Source organism: Cryptomeria japonica, chromosome 3 (assembly GCF_030272615.1).
Source record: "Cryptomeria japonica chromosome 3, Sugi_1.0, whole genome shotgun sequence".
Taxonomy (NCBI): Eukaryota; Viridiplantae; Streptophyta; class Pinopsida; order Cupressales; family Cupressaceae; genus Cryptomeria; species Cryptomeria japonica.
In genome coordinates, this window is record NC_081407.1 from 547,471,708 (window position 1) to 547,492,116 (window position 20,409).

General features: G+C 36.3%; 1 protein-coding gene across 1 annotated transcript; it reads right to left on the bottom strand.

Annotated features, from left to right (window-relative positions):
- Nucleotides 1-15,282: 15,282 nt before the first annotated feature.
- On the bottom strand, nucleotides 15,283-18,473 carry LOC131077431 (uncharacterized). The gene is made up of 3 exons (XM_058014927.2): nucleotides 17,432-18,473; nucleotides 16,168-16,410; nucleotides 15,283-15,733 (listed from the first exon to the last, which is right to left on the bottom strand). The coding sequence occupies exons 1-3, from the start codon at nucleotides 18,335-18,337 to the stop codon at nucleotides 15,713-15,715; spliced, it is 1,170 nt and encodes a 389-aa protein (XP_057870910.2). The 5' UTR covers nucleotides 18,338-18,473; the 3' UTR covers nucleotides 15,283-15,712.
- Between the last annotated feature and the right edge of the window lie 1,936 nt (nucleotides 18,474-20,409).

Here is a 20,409-nt window from a genome sequence, read left to right on the forward strand (position 1 = left end):
TCGAAGATGTCAGTAATCAACAAGTGAGTGATCTAAATACTTAGCACAATATGCTTGGTTAGATCCTTGATAGCTCATTATTAATGCACTTAAGCATTACTTCAGTCTTCAGACACTTCACAATCTTTTTCTTCACACAGACCTATTCTTCATTTGTAATCGCACATGAAAAAACCTCAACAATCACCTTGAACCCTAACACCTACTAAAACCCTAGACATGATGTCCTTAAAAGGAATCTGATTTCATGTCGGTCCAATAGGATTACATTGCAAGTTCCTAGGTTCAGTGTATCTAGACACATTTGGTAACACGACACAAAATCACCGTCAAAGTGTCGGTGGATGGTAACTCATCACAATGATAATTCTGATACTTAATGATAAGTAGAGATGCCAAGCTAACAAGATGAGAGGGGGGGGTGAATCATACAAACTTAATCTTCCATAAAAACAATAGATTCAACCTCGGTAACATATACTTCAGTAATATAACCAAAATTGCTAAACATGCAAACTCATAAGCATATAAACATGATAACACTCATAACACTAGATTTTACGTGGAAACCCAAATAGGGAAAACCACTATGGGATTTCGGACCCACTAAGAAATATACTCTTCTAGAGTATGCTCAGTTAAAAGAAAATCCTGTAAAAGATTACAAACACATTGCTAGATGTGACCCGGTTAAGGGATTTCCCTCAGATCTGTTAGGATCTTCACCTTGTTAGAAGTGACCTTGTTAAAGGATTTCAAACACTCAATCAGAATGTCACCTTGCTAGAGGGTTTTACAAATAAGACTATTAAGTCCACTCGGTTGAGAGATTTTCTGTCACTTTACAAAATAACAGTAATAAAAATCTATCTGCAACTTCACATCTAAAATGCTAAAGAAGATTCTTATTTGCTCAATACAATCTAGTCAGAGGACTTATCTTGTCCATCTGTTGGGCTCTATAGTCTGTTATTCAAACAGGTCTTCAAGATTTTGTGCTCGGTAATCACTATGTAGCATCCCTGTGCATACACTTGCCCGCATACATTGTTTATCAACAGTTCCTTATTTATAAACAATCTGCCAACCACTTAATCTCCTTGATCACATTTCCCATGATCAATAATAGCCATCAGATCTTCAAACTTGACCAGGTTCAATGTATCCTTTGATCTGAAAAAGTTTTACCCTGCCTTGGAACTTGCATACATTTCTTGGAACTTGTGCTAGGGTATTTCGGTTCAATCTGAGCTATAGATCTTCCTACCGATTTTCCTTTGCCATAGATTCTTTAACAAACTTCATGCACAGCATACCAATCATTTAATCATAACCAGCTCATCAGCTTCCTTCATTAAATAATGCTTTTTATTCATTCGATGCATTCTGTTATTACGTGGTTGTAACTCGGTAAATACTAAACTTCACTCGGTAGACATTCTGCCTTCATTAATCGATAGCGATAACCTTAGGGTTTACTGACTAGGTTCCTTAGGGTTTACCGACTAGGTTCTTTGCTCGGTAACATAGTATAGTATTAACCTTACAATCAACAACATATGTAGGATATCAAAATAATCTAAACATCATGATCTCATCATTGTCTAACTCGGTAATAGTTGCCCATTGAATAACTTATTCCTCCCCTTATTCAGACATTAGGTTTCTTGTCATACAAGATTTCATATGGTGTCTTCAAAGTTCCTTTCTTTAGTTGTACTCGGTTCAAGGTGTAAATTGCTGTGCTTATTGCTTCTCTCCAAAATGTTTGTGGCACTTTCTTTTCAATCATCAGGGTTCTGGCATAATCCACAATAGATCTGTTTCTTCTCTCAGCTATCCCATTTTGTTGTGGAGTTCTCGGTTCAGAGACTTGTCTTTTTATACCATGATCATTGCAGAATAAGTTGAACTCATCAGATGTGAACTCTCCCCCTCTGTCTGATCTAAGACATTTTAGTTGTCTTCTTGTTTCATTTTCAACTCTTGCCTTGTACCATTTAAACATTTGAAAAGCTTTTGATTTTTCTTTTAAAAACATAACTGACATCATCCTTGAGTAATCATCCACAAATAATATGAAATATTTATCACCATAATAACTTTGAACTTTCATAGGACCACATAGATCAGTATGCACAAGATCTAAAATTCCCTTAGAAGTGTAGGACTTATTTGTCAAGCTTGATCTTGTCATTTTACCCATCTCGAATCCTCGACACATACCATTCTGAGGTTTTTCAAGACTCGGTAGACCTCTTAATCGGTGCTTCTTACTTATTTTGATCAGATTATCAAAATTTACATGACAAAACCTTTTATGCCATAACCAGGTATCATCTATCTTTGCATATAGACACTTATTCTGAGTTGAGTCAAGGTGAAATGTGTTACCTTTTGTTTGTGTCCTGGTAGTAGCTAACTTTCCATGCCTGTCATGAACTTTGACAATTCCTTTCTGAAATTCTATTCGGTAACCTGAATTGTTTAGTTGTGCTACACTCAACAAATTGTATTTCAAACCTTCAACCCAATAAACATCATTGCATTTTGCATTGTCAAGAAGTGTTATAGATCCTTTACCTTTTACCAGACATGGTGCATCATTACCAAATCTTACATAACCTCCATCATAATCTTCTAATATAACAAACTTGTGTTTATCACCTGTCATGTGATGTGAGCATCCACTATCTATGATCCAAGAATCATTAGTATTTATGTGAGATATTAGGGCTTTTTCTTCATACCTTTCTTCATCTGATCCATCTTTGATAGCCACATAAACTACTTCCTCTGTATCAGTTTCATCTGATTTATCATCATTGGATTCCTCATCGACTATTAGGCATGACTTTCTATCTCTTCTTCTAAAGTCTCGGTGTCCTCTGTAATGATTATCTTTCTGTCTGTCATCTCAGTATTCTCTCTTTTCAGTAGAATCTTTGTCAGGATAGTTAGAAGCCATATGTCCTATCTTATCACAATTGAAACATTTCAAAGGTAGTTTTCCTTTATACTTACCTTTGCCTCTCGGTAACCTTCTAGCTAATAGTGCTTCAAACTCTTCTTGCTTTCTGATTTTCTCATACAGCTTGTGTACTTTTTCCATGTTCTTGCAAAATCTCTCACTTGCTCCACTATGATCCCCTTCAGTGTACTTACTCATTCTATCATTGTAGTCATCAGATTCACCAATATGAAAAGAACTAAATGCAGACTCAACTTTATTTACTAATGACCCACTGTTATCAAAGTTACTTAACTCAAATTCATGTAGCTTACCAATAGTAGCATCTAAAGAAACTAGCATGTTAGGTATAGACCTCAATTCATTGATTGCAAAGACTCGGATTGCATAGGCTGGTAGAAGGGTTCTTAACAACTCACTTGTTATATCCTTTTCTTCAATAGTTCCACCTGCTCCTTTGATTTGATTGACAATCTCCTTTAGTCTTGTACAGTACTGGGTTATGTTCTCACCTTCATTCATCCTCATAGATTCAAGTTGTCCTCTTAGACTATCCACTTTTGCTCTTTGAACATGTTCATCTCCACCATACACAGATATGAGCTTGTCCCATATTGCCTTTGCATCATTGTAGCCTTCTAGATCATTAAACTCTGAGTCGGTCAATGCAGATGTTATTTCAATCATTGCTTGGATATGTTCTTGCTTTGCCTTTATCTCTTCCATTGTCAATGGATAGGTGCTAGGTGTAATGAAATAATTCTCTAGATAATATACAACATATTCTCCAACTCCTGATAGGTGCAACTTCATCCTTTTCTGCCATGTAGAGAAACTTGACTTGTTCAGCTTCGGTGCATCCCTCTTATACATCTTTGGATCTTTGCCTCAAGTACCTTTAAACTTTTCTTCCAGAGTCCAAAGCTCTGATACCAATTGATAGTTCTAATACTTAATGATAAGTACAGATGCCAAGCTAACAAGATGAGAGGGGGGGGGGGGTGAATCATACAAACTTAGTCTTCCATAAAAACAATAGATTCAACCTCAATAACATATACTTCAGTAATATAACCAAAACTGCTAAACATGCAAACTCATAAGCATATAAACATCATAACACTCATAACACCATATTTAATGTGGAAACCCAAACAGGGGAAAACCACTGTGGGATTTCGGACCCACTAAGAAATATACTCTTCTAGAGTATGCTCGGTTAAAATGCAAATCCTGTTAAAGATTACAAACTCATTGCTAGATGTGACCCAGTTAAGGGATTTCCCTTATATCTGTTAGGATCTTCACCTTGTTAGAAGTGACCTTGTTAAAGGATTTCAAACACTCAATCAGAATGTCACCTTGCTAGAGGGTTTTACAAATAAGACTGTTAAGTCCACTCGGTTAAGAGATTTTCTGTCACTTTACAAAATAACAGTAATAAAAATCTATTTGCAACTTCACATCTAAAATGCTAAAGCAGATTCTTATTTGCTCAATACAATCTAGTCATAGGACTTATCTTGTCCATCTGCTGGGCTCTATACTCTGTTATTCAAACAGGTCTTCAAGCTTGTGTGCTCGGTAATCACTATGTAGCATCCTTGTGCATACACTTGCATGCATACATTGTTTATCAATAGTTCCTTATTTATAAACAATTTGCCAACCACTTAATCTCCTTGATCACATTTCCCATGATCAATCATAGCCATCAGATCTTAAAACTTGACCAGGCTCAATGTATCCTTCGATCTGAAAATGTTTTACCCCACCTTGGAACTTGTGCTAGGGTATTGCAGTTCAATCTGAGCTATAGATCTTCCTACCGATTTTCCTTTGCCATAGATTCTTTAACAAACTTCATGCACGACATACCAATCATTTAATCATAACCAACTCATCAGCTTCCTTCATTAAATAATGCTTTTTATTCATTCGATGCATTCTGTTATTACTCGGTTGTAACTCGGTAAATACTAAACTTCACTCGGTGGACATTCTGCCTTCATTAATCGATAGCGATAACCTTAGGGTTTACCGACTAGGTTCCTTAGGGTTTACCGACTAGGTTCTTTGCTCAGTAACATAGTATAGTATTAACTTTACAATCAACAACATATGTAGGATATCAAAATAATCTAAACATCATGATCTCATCATTGTCTAACTCGGTAATAGTTGCCCATTGAATAACTTATTCCTCCCCTTATTCATCATATTCTTTTTGTGTCTTTTACCGACATCTTTATACTCACCAAATCATACTTCTTAAGATATGGCAACATCATACTGAATTAGAAAATCAATTTCTTGACATCAATGACAAAATAATAATATTAAGATAGTAAACATCCTTTAGCAGTTATATCCATAATCATCAACCACCTTCTCAATATCCTTATTGAAATGCCAACAATCTCTCATTGTAATTGGAATGCCAACAATCTCCCTTTGTCTATTATAATGCCAACACACAAAAATATACCAGTTTGTAACTCATCACAGAGTATTACCGGTTTATACAACTTTACCGATTACAGGCTGGTAACTTAGAGTAGTACTAGTTTAATTATTAAACAGATTACCGGTTGACAAAAAAATGAATACTGGGAAAATGATAATTGCCGCTTTTAGTTCCTTTGCTCCGTTCCGCTTGAGATCCTCAAACCGCTTGAGGTCTTCATGCCGCTTGAGATCGGTAAACACTCTGCAAAACACTGATAGCCTAAAGACAATAATACATAGTACCGGTTTGGAACAAATATCGGTTGAGCATAATTCATACATTCAAAAAGTGATCTCATAACAAGTGTGTGTCCATCAATGACAATCACAACATAATCGTCAAAAATGCCAACAATCTCCCCCTTTGGCATTGATGGCAACACTTAGGAAAATTTTTGACATCTAAGTGTTTTACAAAAAAAAATGTCATAATCAAAATTACTCCCCCTAAGGATACACACTATCCCTTTGCAGAAAATACAATGTATACTACTCCCTTACAAAGATAAGCATGAAAGTATAAATAGCATGCATCAAAATTTTAAATACCAGAATACTTCTCCCCCTTTGCCAACAATGACAAAATACAGTTGAATAACCCCTGTTTCTATTAGCTGAATAAGTGTTTATGACAATAAGGAGTGAAACTTGTCAAAAACAAATTTAAAGTCCTGCATAAATTGCTTCATGGATAGGGACCATGAATCAAGAAAAGATGTAGCAACCTCGTTCTCTGTTTGTATCTGATAGACCTATTCTTCCATGGCATCCAAGGTACTCATCTCTTGAGTGACCGTCAGGGCATCTAGATTGAGATAGCATTTCTGGAATATTTGCAGTCTTGGCAGTAGGACCAGTTGAAGTTCCTGCAAATTTCGTGTCCGATTGCTTATCTCTGCCTCTATTCTTGCAGATTGGAGTTGAAACCGGTGAACGGTTTGCCCAGAAGCAGTAAAGGAATCATATGGTGTCTTGAAGGTGCTTAAGAATGTCTGCAAATCAGTTTGCAGTTTGTCTTTCTGAGTAAGCACATCATCACATAATAGATGGGGTTGGCTTATCTTACTGAGCAGTAATTTCCCCTCATCCATTGCATCCCTGATGTCTTTCTGTGCTCTCTGAATTTCTGACCGAAGCTCATGCAACTTCTTCACCAAGGCAGGTTCAGAGCCTTTTGATGCTTCTTTTGTGCACTGGCTTCAGCAACTTCTTCTAGGCTTTGTACCTGGTCCTCCACCACTATGCATAGGAGTTTTAGCTAGGCCAGAGAGGAGTTGGTACTAGGGAGGTTGGTACTGGGTATCAAACCAGTAAGAGTCTCCATCGTAACTTGGATCATGTCTTGCTCCTTCTTCCTCCTTATCACCTCCAGGCGTTCTTGAGCAAGTTTAATGCTTTGCAACAGCTCCGATTCGTTTGCAGATTGGAGGTCAATGGGACTGGTAATGTCAGCCAATTTGGCTTGACTACCGGTTGCCTTTGGGGTCTCCACTTGAGTGCTCTGTGCCGCTTCCTCCTTCTCTTTCGCTCTTAGCTTGTCCTCTTCTGCCTTCTTTTTCTCCTCTTCCTCTGTCTTTCTTTTCTCTTCTTCATTTTTCTCCTCTTCTTTCCACTTCTCTTCATCTTAATCCTTCTTCTTCTTCTCCTCTTCCTGCTTCCTCTTCTCCTCTTCCTTTCTCTTCTCCTCTTCCTGTTTCTTTTCTTCTTCCTTCCATTTCTCTTCTTCTTTCTTTTCCGCTTCCTTCTTCTTATTCTCTTCTTCTTGTCTCGTATTCTCTTCTTATTTTCTCTTGTCCTCTTCCTATTTCCTCTTTTCTTCTTCTTTTCTCTTTTCCTCTTCATCATCATTAAAATCATCAAAGCACTCTTTCAAATCACCAAGCACTTTTCTTCTAATATTCTTAATAGTTCTTTGACAATGTGTCAAAGGTTTGTAGGAGGAAATATCAATATTTACCGGTGCAGATGTTGCCGGTTCATTGCTGGTTGTCTTTTTCTTTTTCCTTGTTTACCTAGTCTTCTTAGGCTGTTCTTCATACATAGTGTCCTTTGAGTCCTGTGTGTTGCCTTTTGTCCTCCGCTTTCTCTCAAACACTTTGATGGGTGTAGCTTCCAGTTTCTTCTTTGCTGGTGACTGCTTGGCCACTTTGGGACTTGCTGCAATAACCGGTGTCGATACTGAAGGCACTGCCTTTCCCTTCTTTACTGAAGGTTCTTCAACCGGTGTAGCCCTTTCCAAATAGGTTTTGATTCTCTTTGCCTTTGGGTCAAGGGGCGAGGAGAGTAGGGTAGAGGCATACCCATCTAGCATGTCATACATTACCTCATATCCCATGGGTTCCACTTCTTCCTGTCTAGGCTCAACCACCTCCATTATGCACTCATCAACTTTGATGGTGAAGCAGATGTCATCTTCATATTTTTTGACAATATCACCCGATATTCTCACTCTTTGGCTCATTTTGCATCTGAACTCATCAAACTATTTGTTCAGAACTTCTGGATAACCGGTTCCAACTGCTTGAAGACTTTCCTTGATTTGCTTTGTAACCGATTGGTTAGCAGACCACTGAATATCTCCAACTCCTAGGAAGTAACCTTGGAAGTAGAAGAACAACCCAACCAATAGTTGTCCAAACTTAAACCTCAAGGCATTGTCCTGTTTAACCGACTTTAGGTTCACGAGAAGTTGCCTTTGCATAGAGGTGCATAAATCAAATGATGCATCTTCCATGATCTTCTTGTAGGAAACATTTACCGATGCAGAAGAGATAGAGTAGATCCTACTAGCATAAAATGTCCGGTAACCTATTACCATGCAGGCATATTTGACCAGATCATCCTTGATGGGATTGATGGTCATTCCCTGTTGGTTGCTCACAGAACCGGTGAGCTTGGTCATTTCGGTCTTGCTAATCTTCCTTAGGGCTGGCACTTCACCGACGTTACAGAAACCGATGATGACATGAATAGCTTCCGGTGTGATGTCATGTGTCTACTCTAAGTACATTTTGTCACCGTGCACTCTGCTCAGAATGATGTGGATGTGATCATCTGAAAACTCTTCAAGGAAATAGACCGTATTGTGAAGCTTCTTCTTTTCCAAGACTTTGAATTCCAGTTTGATCTTCTTGTCCTTTCCGCAGAATAAGCTTAACTGAGAATGGATCATCAGAGATCCTAGGTCTTCAATTTTACAATCAATATGATCTGAAATACCTTCCTCCACTATAACACCAATGGGTATTTGAGATAGGCCATTATATTTTGCCTTCCGTTGGATGAAGTCTACTGAATCAACGGGTGCACTAGAACTAGAGTGTGATGCGAAAGCCATGATAAACAGAGAAATTCAAAAAATACCTTTGTAAATTGAAATTTAGGGCTTGCAAATTCCACTTCGCCACACACTCCTTCGATTGCTGAAATACCGCTTTGTGTTCTACACTTGACCGACTGATATTAGCTTCTGATTCTTCTTCAAGGTTTTGAAAATTCTTCGAATCGCAATCCAAATCACTTTTCGTCGCTCAGCACTTGAAAAATTCTTCGCTTGAGAACTGATAAGTGAAAAATGACTTGAAAAATCCTTATAAACAAGTTCTTCACCTACCATAATAAATGCTCCACTATTAGGGCATAAACCCTAATTTGCCTTTTATCATTTATGGTCTTCTGCCAGTTGACAAGTATCACATACCAGTATCGGTGTAAACCGGGGGTTCGAAACATTTTCACCGTTTTCTCCCCCTAAGCTTTTCTGATGCTTAGTTTGCTGGTTCAATGACTTCCACACTAGGTGTAGAAACCGGTTCTTCTTGAATCACTTCTTCTAGCTTCTTTTTCCATGCTTTCTTCATATCTGCTTGAACAGTTTCAACATCAATCTTTCCTTCTGGAATGACCAGTATATCATCCGATATATTCTTTCTCATCTTGCAGAATCTTGTTGTATGACCCAGTTTGTTGCAATGATAGCAAATCATTCAAGGTCCATTATTCATGTTTCCATTCTTCCTTCTGCATGTTGTAACAGTGTGACCACTACCATGACAAATAAAATAGTTTTCTCTTCATCAGGTTGCCACTTGATAGCCACCGCTACCTGAGTGATGATTATAGGTATTAAACCGGTTTGGGTTCCGGTTCCCAGAGGGTTCAGGAAAAACTCCTTGACTCCTTTGAGGATACCTTCTGGTGGTGTGCATGACAGATGTGCATTCAAATGCTCTATGCCCAAACTTGTTGCATGCATAACAATTACCATTGAATCTATTGGGTCTAGGCTTATCGTTTAGAAAATAAGGAAAATTATTGTAAGCCTTACTTCTACATACATTGGCATTGTGTCCTTCCTTGAGACAATTAAAGCAAACAGGTTTGAACTTTTGCTTACCTTTATCCTTTGATGCCGGTTGCTTCTTTGATGCTCCATATTTTGTTCCAGAGGTCTCACCTTCCTCATATTCAGAGAAACCAAGTCCATTAGTATTCTTTACCAGTTTAGCCGATTCAAGCTTTTGCTCTAGCTTAACAGAGCTCTTATTGAATTTGGCAAGTATTTCCTTTGACTCAGTGAGTTCTTTGGAAATAGCAACATTGGATTCCTTTAAGGTTGCATTCTCAGATTCAACCATGTGTAGTTCACCTTGCATTTCTTCCTTTTCCACTTTACTTTCATGAAGATGAGCGGTAAGTGCACTGATCTCTTGCTTCAGCTTGGAGATCTCATGATCTTTGTCTTTTACCAGATCTTCAGCTTTCCTCCAGTTCTCAAGCTCTTGACACATTTTGATAGTTAGTCCTTCAAGTTCCCTTCTTAGGTTGGCATTGGACTCATTCATTTGTTCAACTTCTTGAACTAGGGCTTCCATGTTCGCTTCATCAGAAGAACTGTTTTCAGTTAGCTCCATTAGTTTTTCAACATGCTCTCTTCTTTTTGCCCGAGAGGCCTTATATTTGACTTTAAGTTCATCATAGGCTTGCTTAGTCTGAGTGAGCCGATGAGTAAGTTCCCTCATAGTGTATTCCCCCATATCTCTTTCCAATCGTTAGACTTATAGAAAGGTTGGTTCTGATACCAATTGATGAATACTAAGAGGGGGGGGGCGGGTGAATCAGCATACCAAAAAATACTGAATTCAAACACTTTAATAGTTTGGCAGTAAACCGGTAAAATAGTTTTGCAAACACACCGGTTAACACACATGCAAACCAAACAGCAAATAAGGAGTTCACCCACAGAAGCACAATCACCATAACACAAGAGATTTTGACGTGGAAACCCAAATGGGAAAAACCACAGTGAGATGAAACTCACAAGTGACTATCTGCAGAATAGTAACCAGACCAGTTAAAGTCAGATCGGTTAAGGTCATACAATGTTCTTTACCAGAACAAATCCTATTAGGAATCTTAATCTCTGTTAGGAGATAAGTCCGATTAAAGACTACCTTGTGAGAGGTTTTCAGATCCACAGTTGTAAACCACCTGGTTAGAGGATTTACAAAGGCTTTGCCAAGCCTACCCGGTTAAGGGTTTCAATACTTGTCGAAGATGTCAGTAATCAACAAGTGAGTGATCTAAATACTTAGCACAGTATGCTTGGTTAGATCCTTGATAGCTCATTATTAATGCATTTAAGCATTACTTCAGTCTTTAGACACTTCACACTCTTTTTCTTCACACAGACCTATTCTTCTTCTATAATCGCACATGCAAAAACCTCAACAATCACCTTGAACCCTAACACCTACTAAAACTCTAGACATGATGTCCTTAAAAGGAATCTGATTTCATGTTGGTCCAATAGGATTACATTGCAAGTTCCTAGGTTCAGTGTATCTAGACACATTTGGTAACATGACACAAAATCACCGTCAAAGTGTCGGTGGATGGTAACCCATCACAAAAATATACCAGTTGGTAACTCATCACAGAGTATTACTGGTTTATACAACTTTACTGATTACCGGTTGGTAACTCAGAGTAATACCGGTTTAATTATGAAACAGATTACCGGTTGACAAAAAAATGAAGACTAGGAAAATGATAACTACCAGTTTTAGTTCCTTTGCTCCATTCCACTTGAAATCCTCGAACCGCTTGAGGTCTTCATGCCGCTTGTGATCGGTAAACACTCTACAAAACACCGATAACCTAAAGACTATAATACATAGTACCGGTTTGGAACAAATACCGGTTGAGCATAATTCATACATTCAAAAAGTGATCTCATAGCAAGTGTATGTCCATCAATGACAATCACAACATAATCATAAAAAATGCCAACAAAATTTTGGGTGGGATGTCCACATACATTCAAAACAAAATGAGAAAGGGTCTTTTTTGGGCCCACACCTCAAGTGTATGTAGACTGTAATATGAGATATCTTTGAGTAGATTGTTTAGTCAAACATCCTCTAAGATCATCTAGTTAGAAGAATGATAAAATAGTCAAGTTTGACCTCAATTAGATGGTTACCCAGTGTCTTATTTTTCCATATGAAGGGAGGAACCCTTTAGCTCAACATCCACTCTAGCTCACTTTGAGAAATAAAGTTTGAGAAGTCATTCATGCTATTATAATAGTCTTGGAAATTGCTAATTTTCTCCAATGAGAAGGGGGTAGTATTAAAGTCCCCTACCACCACCTAGTTCAATATATTGTATTTATCTTTGTAAGAGAAAAGGTTCTCCCAAACAAGCTATGTCCAAACTTGGAGTTTGGAGCATAAACATTTGAGAACACCCATTGATTTTTTGATTGTTGGTCAAAGAAAAGAGTTTCAATACTATTTTTGAAGGAACTAAGCAGATTTCCTTCAAACTTACCTAGGTTCCAAAATGCCATAATGCCCCTAGAAGCATCATCTATGTCACTAATGTAAGTCATATGTAGGACAAAATTAAATTTTAATATCCTTGAGACTATTTTTAGTCATTTTGATCTCCTAAATGAGAAAAATGTCAAGTTTATTGTATCCATGATACTTTTTTTAAGTAGGGGTTGTTTGTGAAGACTATTTAGTTCTATAATGTTCCATGAAAGAATTTTTATTTATGTATTTTTCTTGGAATAGGTCATCTTGAGGATTCTCTAGTGACCAACTGATACCTCCTCTATGTTTCTCTCAACCTAGTCTCACACTAATAGGTCTTCCATTATGTTTAGCACCAACATCTACCAATTTTCTTGGTCCCTTTTTTCCCCTTTTCCTTTGGATGTCAATGGTTTGAATTCATTCTCCTCTTTTATATCATAATAACTTGTTTTCAAATTCTTAGAGTTACCCACATGAGGGGACAATGTATTCTTGAACAAATGATAGTACCATCTAGAGATCTTTGTATCACTTTCTTTTTTATTAGTATTTAGTTAACTTTTTTGGTGGGAGATTGGCTCTATGAGGTAGTAGTATTTTAGGGCCCTATCTAGTGCATTTCTAGAGGGTTAGTCAAAATTTTAACCTTTTACTTTTATATAGTGCATGGGCTAAGAGATCTAGTGGTTTTCTATTGGGAATCTAGATTCAAGAAAAAATTAGGAATGGGAGGGTCTTGGGAGAATAGTGATGAACTAGCACTTTGTGTTTAGTAGAGTGAGGAATATTGGATGCAACCAACAAATCAAGCTTAGTAGATTCACAAGAACCAATAAAAACATCTACTATCATAGATGAAAAAATTCAAGGAGTTGTTGGTCATTTGCAACATAAGGGGTAATACTGTTGACTCAATAGCTTGGGTCCAAAGGGGTGAGACTAATCGAGAGTAGCAATGAGATAAACACCTTTGGGAGATATAGGTAGCCCAAAGAGGAAGCTACACACTCTAGACAAAAGGAAACAAATAATCTATTAGAGTCATTCAAGTGTAAAGAAGAACCAAAATTAGAATGGTTGCACTTCTGTTCATGGATTATAGCTAATTTGTTATCAATCATTCTTTGGAGATCTATGTTTGGTTTATAAGGGGTTTTAGGACAAAAGTTAATTAGGTGATCAGTTTTGGAGTAGGCTTGATGATAAAGAAAAGAGTTCTTGTAGACAAAGAGCTGAGTCCGTTTTCCTCATTTTAATTCAAGTATGATGGAGGCGGGGAGCAATTTGTTTATCTCCACATTAACACAAAATCTAATGAAGATGAAACACAAGTGGTCATTAGTGACCTTTTCCACAACAAGAAAGTAGCCAAAGGTGTTTGCTATGCTAGCAATAATATCCTCACTACAATATTCAAGAGACAAACCCAATAGTAAAAAATATTGGTGCCACCATACAAAGGTCAATTGATGGGTTGAAGCCCAACCTTCACTTGTTGATGGAGAAATTAGCCTTTCCAAGAAACTATGGCCCCTTAACTAAAATCCTCAATAGATATCCATTCAAAAAATAATAGAAAAGGAAAAGGCCTCTAGACAAGGCACTTACCTCAAGGTTTCCTCTAACATTCCACTCTATAGTGTCAACCAATGCACAACATCAATATTGGGGAAAGCATTAAAAATTTACCCACAAATGTTTTTCTCATCTTTAAGTTCAGACAATCAATGTAAATATCAAGATCCTTGAGAGAACAATCGGAAGGCACACTATGATTTCTTTTGAGAGAAATTTTTTTTTGAAGTTTCTTTCCATAATCTAAACCACATGTTACGTCTAAGGGCATGTTCCCATGCAGCTGCTTAGCTTATTTTGGCTAGCAGCCACTGCTCAATATTTTAGGGATTATTTGTGAAGCAGCTGACCCCATGAATATTTATCTTTGCTGTTTATTTTTAAGCAAAACATCTTAAATTTGTATTAATAGCATTAATACTAATTTGTGCACTTAAAATTTGGAAAGAAAAAAAAAAGAAATAAAATCTTAGAAAAAAAGAGGGAAAGAAAATTGTGGAGCCATGTGACATTTTTGTTAATAAGCAGCCACTGCTTATTTCCAGCTCCCCCTTTTGTTCCATAGCTTATTTCTAATTCCTAAACAATAGCTGCTCCACCAAAATAGGGAAAGATTCTCAATTATCCCTTTTTTGACAATTTTTAAGTTGCATGGGAACATTTAACTGCTTAAATTTAAGCAGAAAATAGAGTTAAGCAGCATCATGGGAACATGATGTAAGAGGTGCGTTGGTAGACAAATTCAAGGTCCCAATATTTGGGAGGGTAGAAAGGGAGGCCACAGGAGGTCCCTCAATATCGATTCATGCTTCTTCATTTGAATTCAAAAAATTGATTTTTGTTACATTTATAAATACATCATAAATTCAAATTGAAAGATATTTAGACCTCCACAAAATTTTCTCTACTGAACTGATCAGTTGGGGCCCCCAATGTTTGGGAAGCCAAGAGGAGAGGCCAGGTGAGGCCCCTGAAAAATCCGCAAGATCCCGCTCAATGAATTCAAAAAATTCACATCTGTAAATAAGTGATAAATATAAATCAGGGGATACTCAGACCTCCCCAAAATTGCTTCTACGCAACCGATCTTAAAATTAAACATTGGGGTTTTATGGGATTGTTCATAAATCTCTTTACATTTGAAGGTTTCTTTGTTGAAAAGTATTGTCATCATTCAGCTGTGAGAATGTGTAGATTGCCAATGAACATTCAGCTACCATGGATTTCTTCGTATCAACGCATGCTAGAAGCTTAGAAATAAGTCATGTAAAGAGACAATCTCCATTGTTACACCTTTAAATAAATGACATTAGACTTCTTTTTTCTGAAGAGAAACCAGCTCTCTTATTTCTGAATTCGATATTTGATAAACAAATTTTTCATGGTATGAAAAAATAGCAAATATTAGACAAAATTTGTTCTATTACTCAACCTAGAATTTAAAAGACAAAGTAGAACAGCCTACAGAAATCATTGAATGTTCCCGAGTGGAAAGAATCTGTTGACAAGAACCAGCTATTTATATTTCTCTCCACCATTTGATTCTCTCAAACCACCTGAAAAAATGAAATAATGCAATGCTCATCCCTATTTCATTCCTAAATGTATGGAAAAAGACCGATGGCTTTCTTTGGCTTTTATTTTATCATCCTCTGGTACAAGGCATGGGAAATGAATATAACAACCCTCATGACTGCCATTGCATATCAAAACATTTTCCTTGGCAATGCTTATTACCTTTTCCTATTTCTAATTCTATATTGTGAAAGAATTGGAAGTAATCATTCATAGAGCTCCTGTCTTTCAAAAAGTTGTTGGCGTCTCCTCAATTGGGTCATCTCTTAACAAAACGCCCCTGCAAAAGTAATACAGATCAATTTTCTTTAAAAAAAAAAAAAAAAAAGTAACATCTTCTCTTGAAGAAGTTGTTTATTATTTTTAGTTGTTTAAGGTTTTTGATATTCTGATAATAGATGGGAGAGTGTGATCTGAAATGTTGACGCTAATAAATTTTACAAAATTGAATCTAGAAACAACAACAACAAATTTTTTTTATTTTTATTTTTTGATAGAAGTGGATAGAACCACTGAACTATATTAAATTTTAAAATTTTTTTTACAAAACAACAACAACAAATTTATTTGATCAAAGATATTAGATTTCTACAATTCATAATGATATATAATCATATTTTTAAATTTGATTGTCATAATCCATCATAAAAAACTTACTCAAAATATACCATAAAAGAGAAGCAATAGCATGAGAGTAGTGGTTAAGAAGTAAACCTTCATTCTTGGGCGCTTCTCTGCATTAAGCTTCCTGACCTCATAGCGTATTTTCTTAGAGAAAAGCCTTGTTTGCCTCTTCTCCTTGTATCTCAGTACACGAGCTTCTCTCACTCCTGCATTTTTCTCCACTCTTCTCGACCCATCTTCTATCATGTAACTGCTCTGCATAAAATTCATATTACACTCCTCCACACCCCTCCAAAAACTCATATCTGGGACCAAACCAAAGTCCACATTTTCCTGCAGAATAATCATATCCGTTAGATCTACACAATTTATTCAATCATGCACTGTTAAGGAATTTCTTTTCTAAAAACAAAACCAGATTGGGCAATCTAAGAGCTGTAAATTTGCCTGCTAATGTAAATGACCAACATATGTTGATTTACATGGTTGACTGCTTACAGCGTTTAATAAAGCAACCATATGAACAAGTAAATGTAATCAAGCTTTTTATGACTGAAGTCTAGATGGTTTTTTAAATGGTTTTTTAAAATGACGGTAAAGAATGGAGTTTAATAAAATGAGCATGTTAACAAAATTCTTATATTTTATTTTAAATTTGACAATCATTAATATATCAAAATAATATTATTTAATAATAAACATAATATTACAAAAAAAAATTAAATTGATATTTCTTTCTGTTTTTTTAGATAGATATATTTAATTCATATTGCTAATCTTTTACAAATATAATGCTAATATGAACATCAGCATGAGACCAATCGACTAATATCAGTTCACTTGAAGAAATCACCTATGAAATATCAAGAGTTCAACTTAGAAATCTACTTATATAGAAACCACCTAAATATTAAAAGTCAATTATTGCTCATATGAGCATCAACATGAGACTAATACAAATTCTTGCAAGCACAACCATGAGATTAATGTCAGTTTGTTTTGAGCAATCACACTAAAGATCACTTATGGAAGACCAATAGATAACTTAGAAAATCACTTATTTAGAAACCACCTCCATATTAGAAATCAAAGAATCAACTCAGATTTTTATATTAGATGTCCTACTGGATTTCTAGATTGAGAACTCGATGTTTTAACCAACTAAACTATACCCTTAAATTTAGATAGATCTATTTAAGATATCTATACTAGTTTTTATTCTATCAAAGTTGAATAAAGAACTCATAAGACATCTAAGTCTTACTTTCAAAATCTCATTCCTCTTAATGACAGCTTATAAAATATGATCTCAAATATTAATCAAATCCAGAAACATTCAGAAAAAAAAACTTACAACTTCGCAGTCCTGTTCATCTTCAGAGTTGGGGCACTGGCCGTCGTCAATATAAAGAGAACCTTGACCAGACCAGGCACTGAGAACCTGCTGGTAATCCAGCTTGAGAGAGAGGCTATGACAAGGATCCTCCCTTGTTAACCAGTCCAAGGAGAACAACTTATCCTTACCCATCTTCAACTTACTCCTGAACCTCGCATGCCCATTCCGAAGACCATCAACGTTACGTCTAAGACCTCGAATGGCAGAATCATAAGCTCTGCTGTCCACCAAATCGGCATGACGTCGCTCAGGCGAATGAATTTCAACGCAAGGAGGACCAGGCCCGCCCAGAATGGTGTCCATCCCGCCATCAAAATCGCTCACCTCAAGAAACGACTTCTCGGTCTCATGGTCGAATCCCGGCGAGTCTTCGACGGTGAGCAGGGAGGAGGGAGAAGGCAGGGGCGACCCCGATTCGACATGGTTGAAGTTGGAAAGAATGAGGGGCAATTCTTCCTCTGCCTCCCTGAGCTTGCTCAACAGAGCTGGAAGCTCCTGCAAGAGCTCAGTTTTCTCAGCTGGGCTTCTTGGCTCAATCTTGACCAGTGGGCACACATCCCCTTCATCAGAAAACAGTCTTGGATAAATCGTGTAGAAAGATGCAATGGCTTTACTGTATGAGTTGTGTGGCCTGCCCCTTCTGGTTCTGCGCTTCTTCACAATGGTGGAATTGGAATTGCAATTGCAATTGGAGTTGGAGTTGGAGTTGGAATTGGAGGTGGAATCTCCTCCTGGTTTTGCCAAGCATATGTTGGCATTCTTGGATTCAGTTATGGATGAGGAGGAGGATGAGGATGTGAGGGAGTTTTTGGAGTCATAGTGGGGGAAAACCTTTGGTCTAATAGATGGAATAGTGCAAGACATTTTGGGTTCCAGGCATTTAACAAGGCTGTCACTTGCACTGGCAACTGCATTTGTATTTGTATTTGTGCTGGGTAGGTGCCGAGTAGGGGCAGTCTGCACTGCTCTGTGGACCGTTGCTCCCAATCTCTTTGCTTATCGAGTGTTATCTGCATTTAAGATAGATTTCTTATCTACAACGTGGCTGGCTGTGAGTGGATGAGTTTTGAGTCGTATATTGTTATCCGGATTGTGTTCCTGGGAACTCACGGGAGCTTTTTTGTCAGCAGTGGTGTGGTCACGAAATATCTAGGTAATGCGACAGGGGATAGCACCCTAGCTTTTCAACTCTCTGCTCTGATGTTGACGTGGGCGTTTTCAATTCACAGGAGTAGACAGAAAGGGCAATCATCACACAACTTCAAACGCCATATTTATGGTCCTCTCGCCATCCATCACGAACCCACTTGTTTCTGCTCTCTCACTTTTTCTTTTGCCATAACACTATTCAAGTTTTGGAAATGGATTTTTTTATAGTTTATGTTTTAGGATGATTTTTCTTATATGAAATGGTGGATGTTTGTTTGTGGGTCTATAGATGACTTATAGTATATGAGACTACTTCATACTCTATGTAGGAAACATATAGTGGTGCCACAAACAAGACTCACATACCTATTCTCCACAAGATTTGAACTTGTGATCTCTCTTTCAAGAATACACGTTCTCCACACCATTGGACACAACTTAAGTGTACATACCTTACTCTTTGAAGGATCATGTATTGTTTTTGGGTCTCATAGGGTACTTTGGCCTCATGAACTCTATTAAAATTCTTTCATTTCATTTTGTTTCACCACTCGTTTGTCAAATTGTTTATCAACATTTGATTGTATTTATTAATTAATTGAAATTTAAAATATAACATGATTTTAATGTTAATTAAACAATAAATATGTCAAATGTGCATCTAGAGTGTTTGATAGATGTCGTCCTATTTTATCAATACATTTTTTCATTCTAACACTTTTTATTATTATTATTATTACTTTCAAGAATTAACTACTCAAGGATTAACCTTCTACTTAGATATCTCAAATTGCTTTATTAAGAATTTGTTTGACTCATTTTTCAACTTTTCAACAATCATCACACGATTGTTAGTAATATGATCCCATTCTCTAATTTAAATTTTAAAATTTTATTGTTGATATTTAATCATTATGTTAATATAAGTACTAATCTTTAAACTCTTTTGTTTAAGATTGTGTATCTAATAAAATTGTTTTAGGGATATTTATACATCACTAGATTATGAAATGGTTGAATAAGCATTCATAAGAATATATATTTTTCTTGTCTTTTGTAGGTACATTACGTATACTAGTCACTCACTCTGCTAGAATTAAAACACAATAGTGTGTCCCGCTTTTAAAACATATTGGACCACAAAAAATAGGATTTAGAACGTTTTACATACTATGATAGTTATACCAAATAGTCAAGATTTGAAAGATGAGGTAATGTAATGTTTGTCTCATTTTCTCAATAGTTTCTTGAATTATAAGTTTTTTGAGATTTTAAATAATATCTTCTATAATTTCCATTAGTATTTTAAAAACATTATTATTCAATTGTTCAATAAGAAAAAATTACCATAAACTATATCTTTTTCTAGATATTTTTTAATTAAATATTTTATTTATTATTAATTTTTTATTGGTATTAACAAAAATCGAGACCTACATTATGTCGAGCATCTTTCTATTTACTATTTATTTTTAGACAAGGATATCAATGTAAAACACGATACAACTTTTTTTTAAAATGACCTAGTTTGTTATTTTTCTTAATATCTCAAATAAAGGTCTTTATATTTCTAATGAAGATCTCTCTCTCTCTCTCTCTCTCTCTCTCTCTCTCACACACACACACACACACACACACACACACACACACACATTTCAATGTTGATTAATGAGAATTAGGAGAGAATTATAATTAAATCAAAATGTGAGAGAAATAAAAATGAATAAATAAGAAAATTTAATTTAATTGGGAGGGAGGACATTGTGAGATTAATTAAATGATTTGGT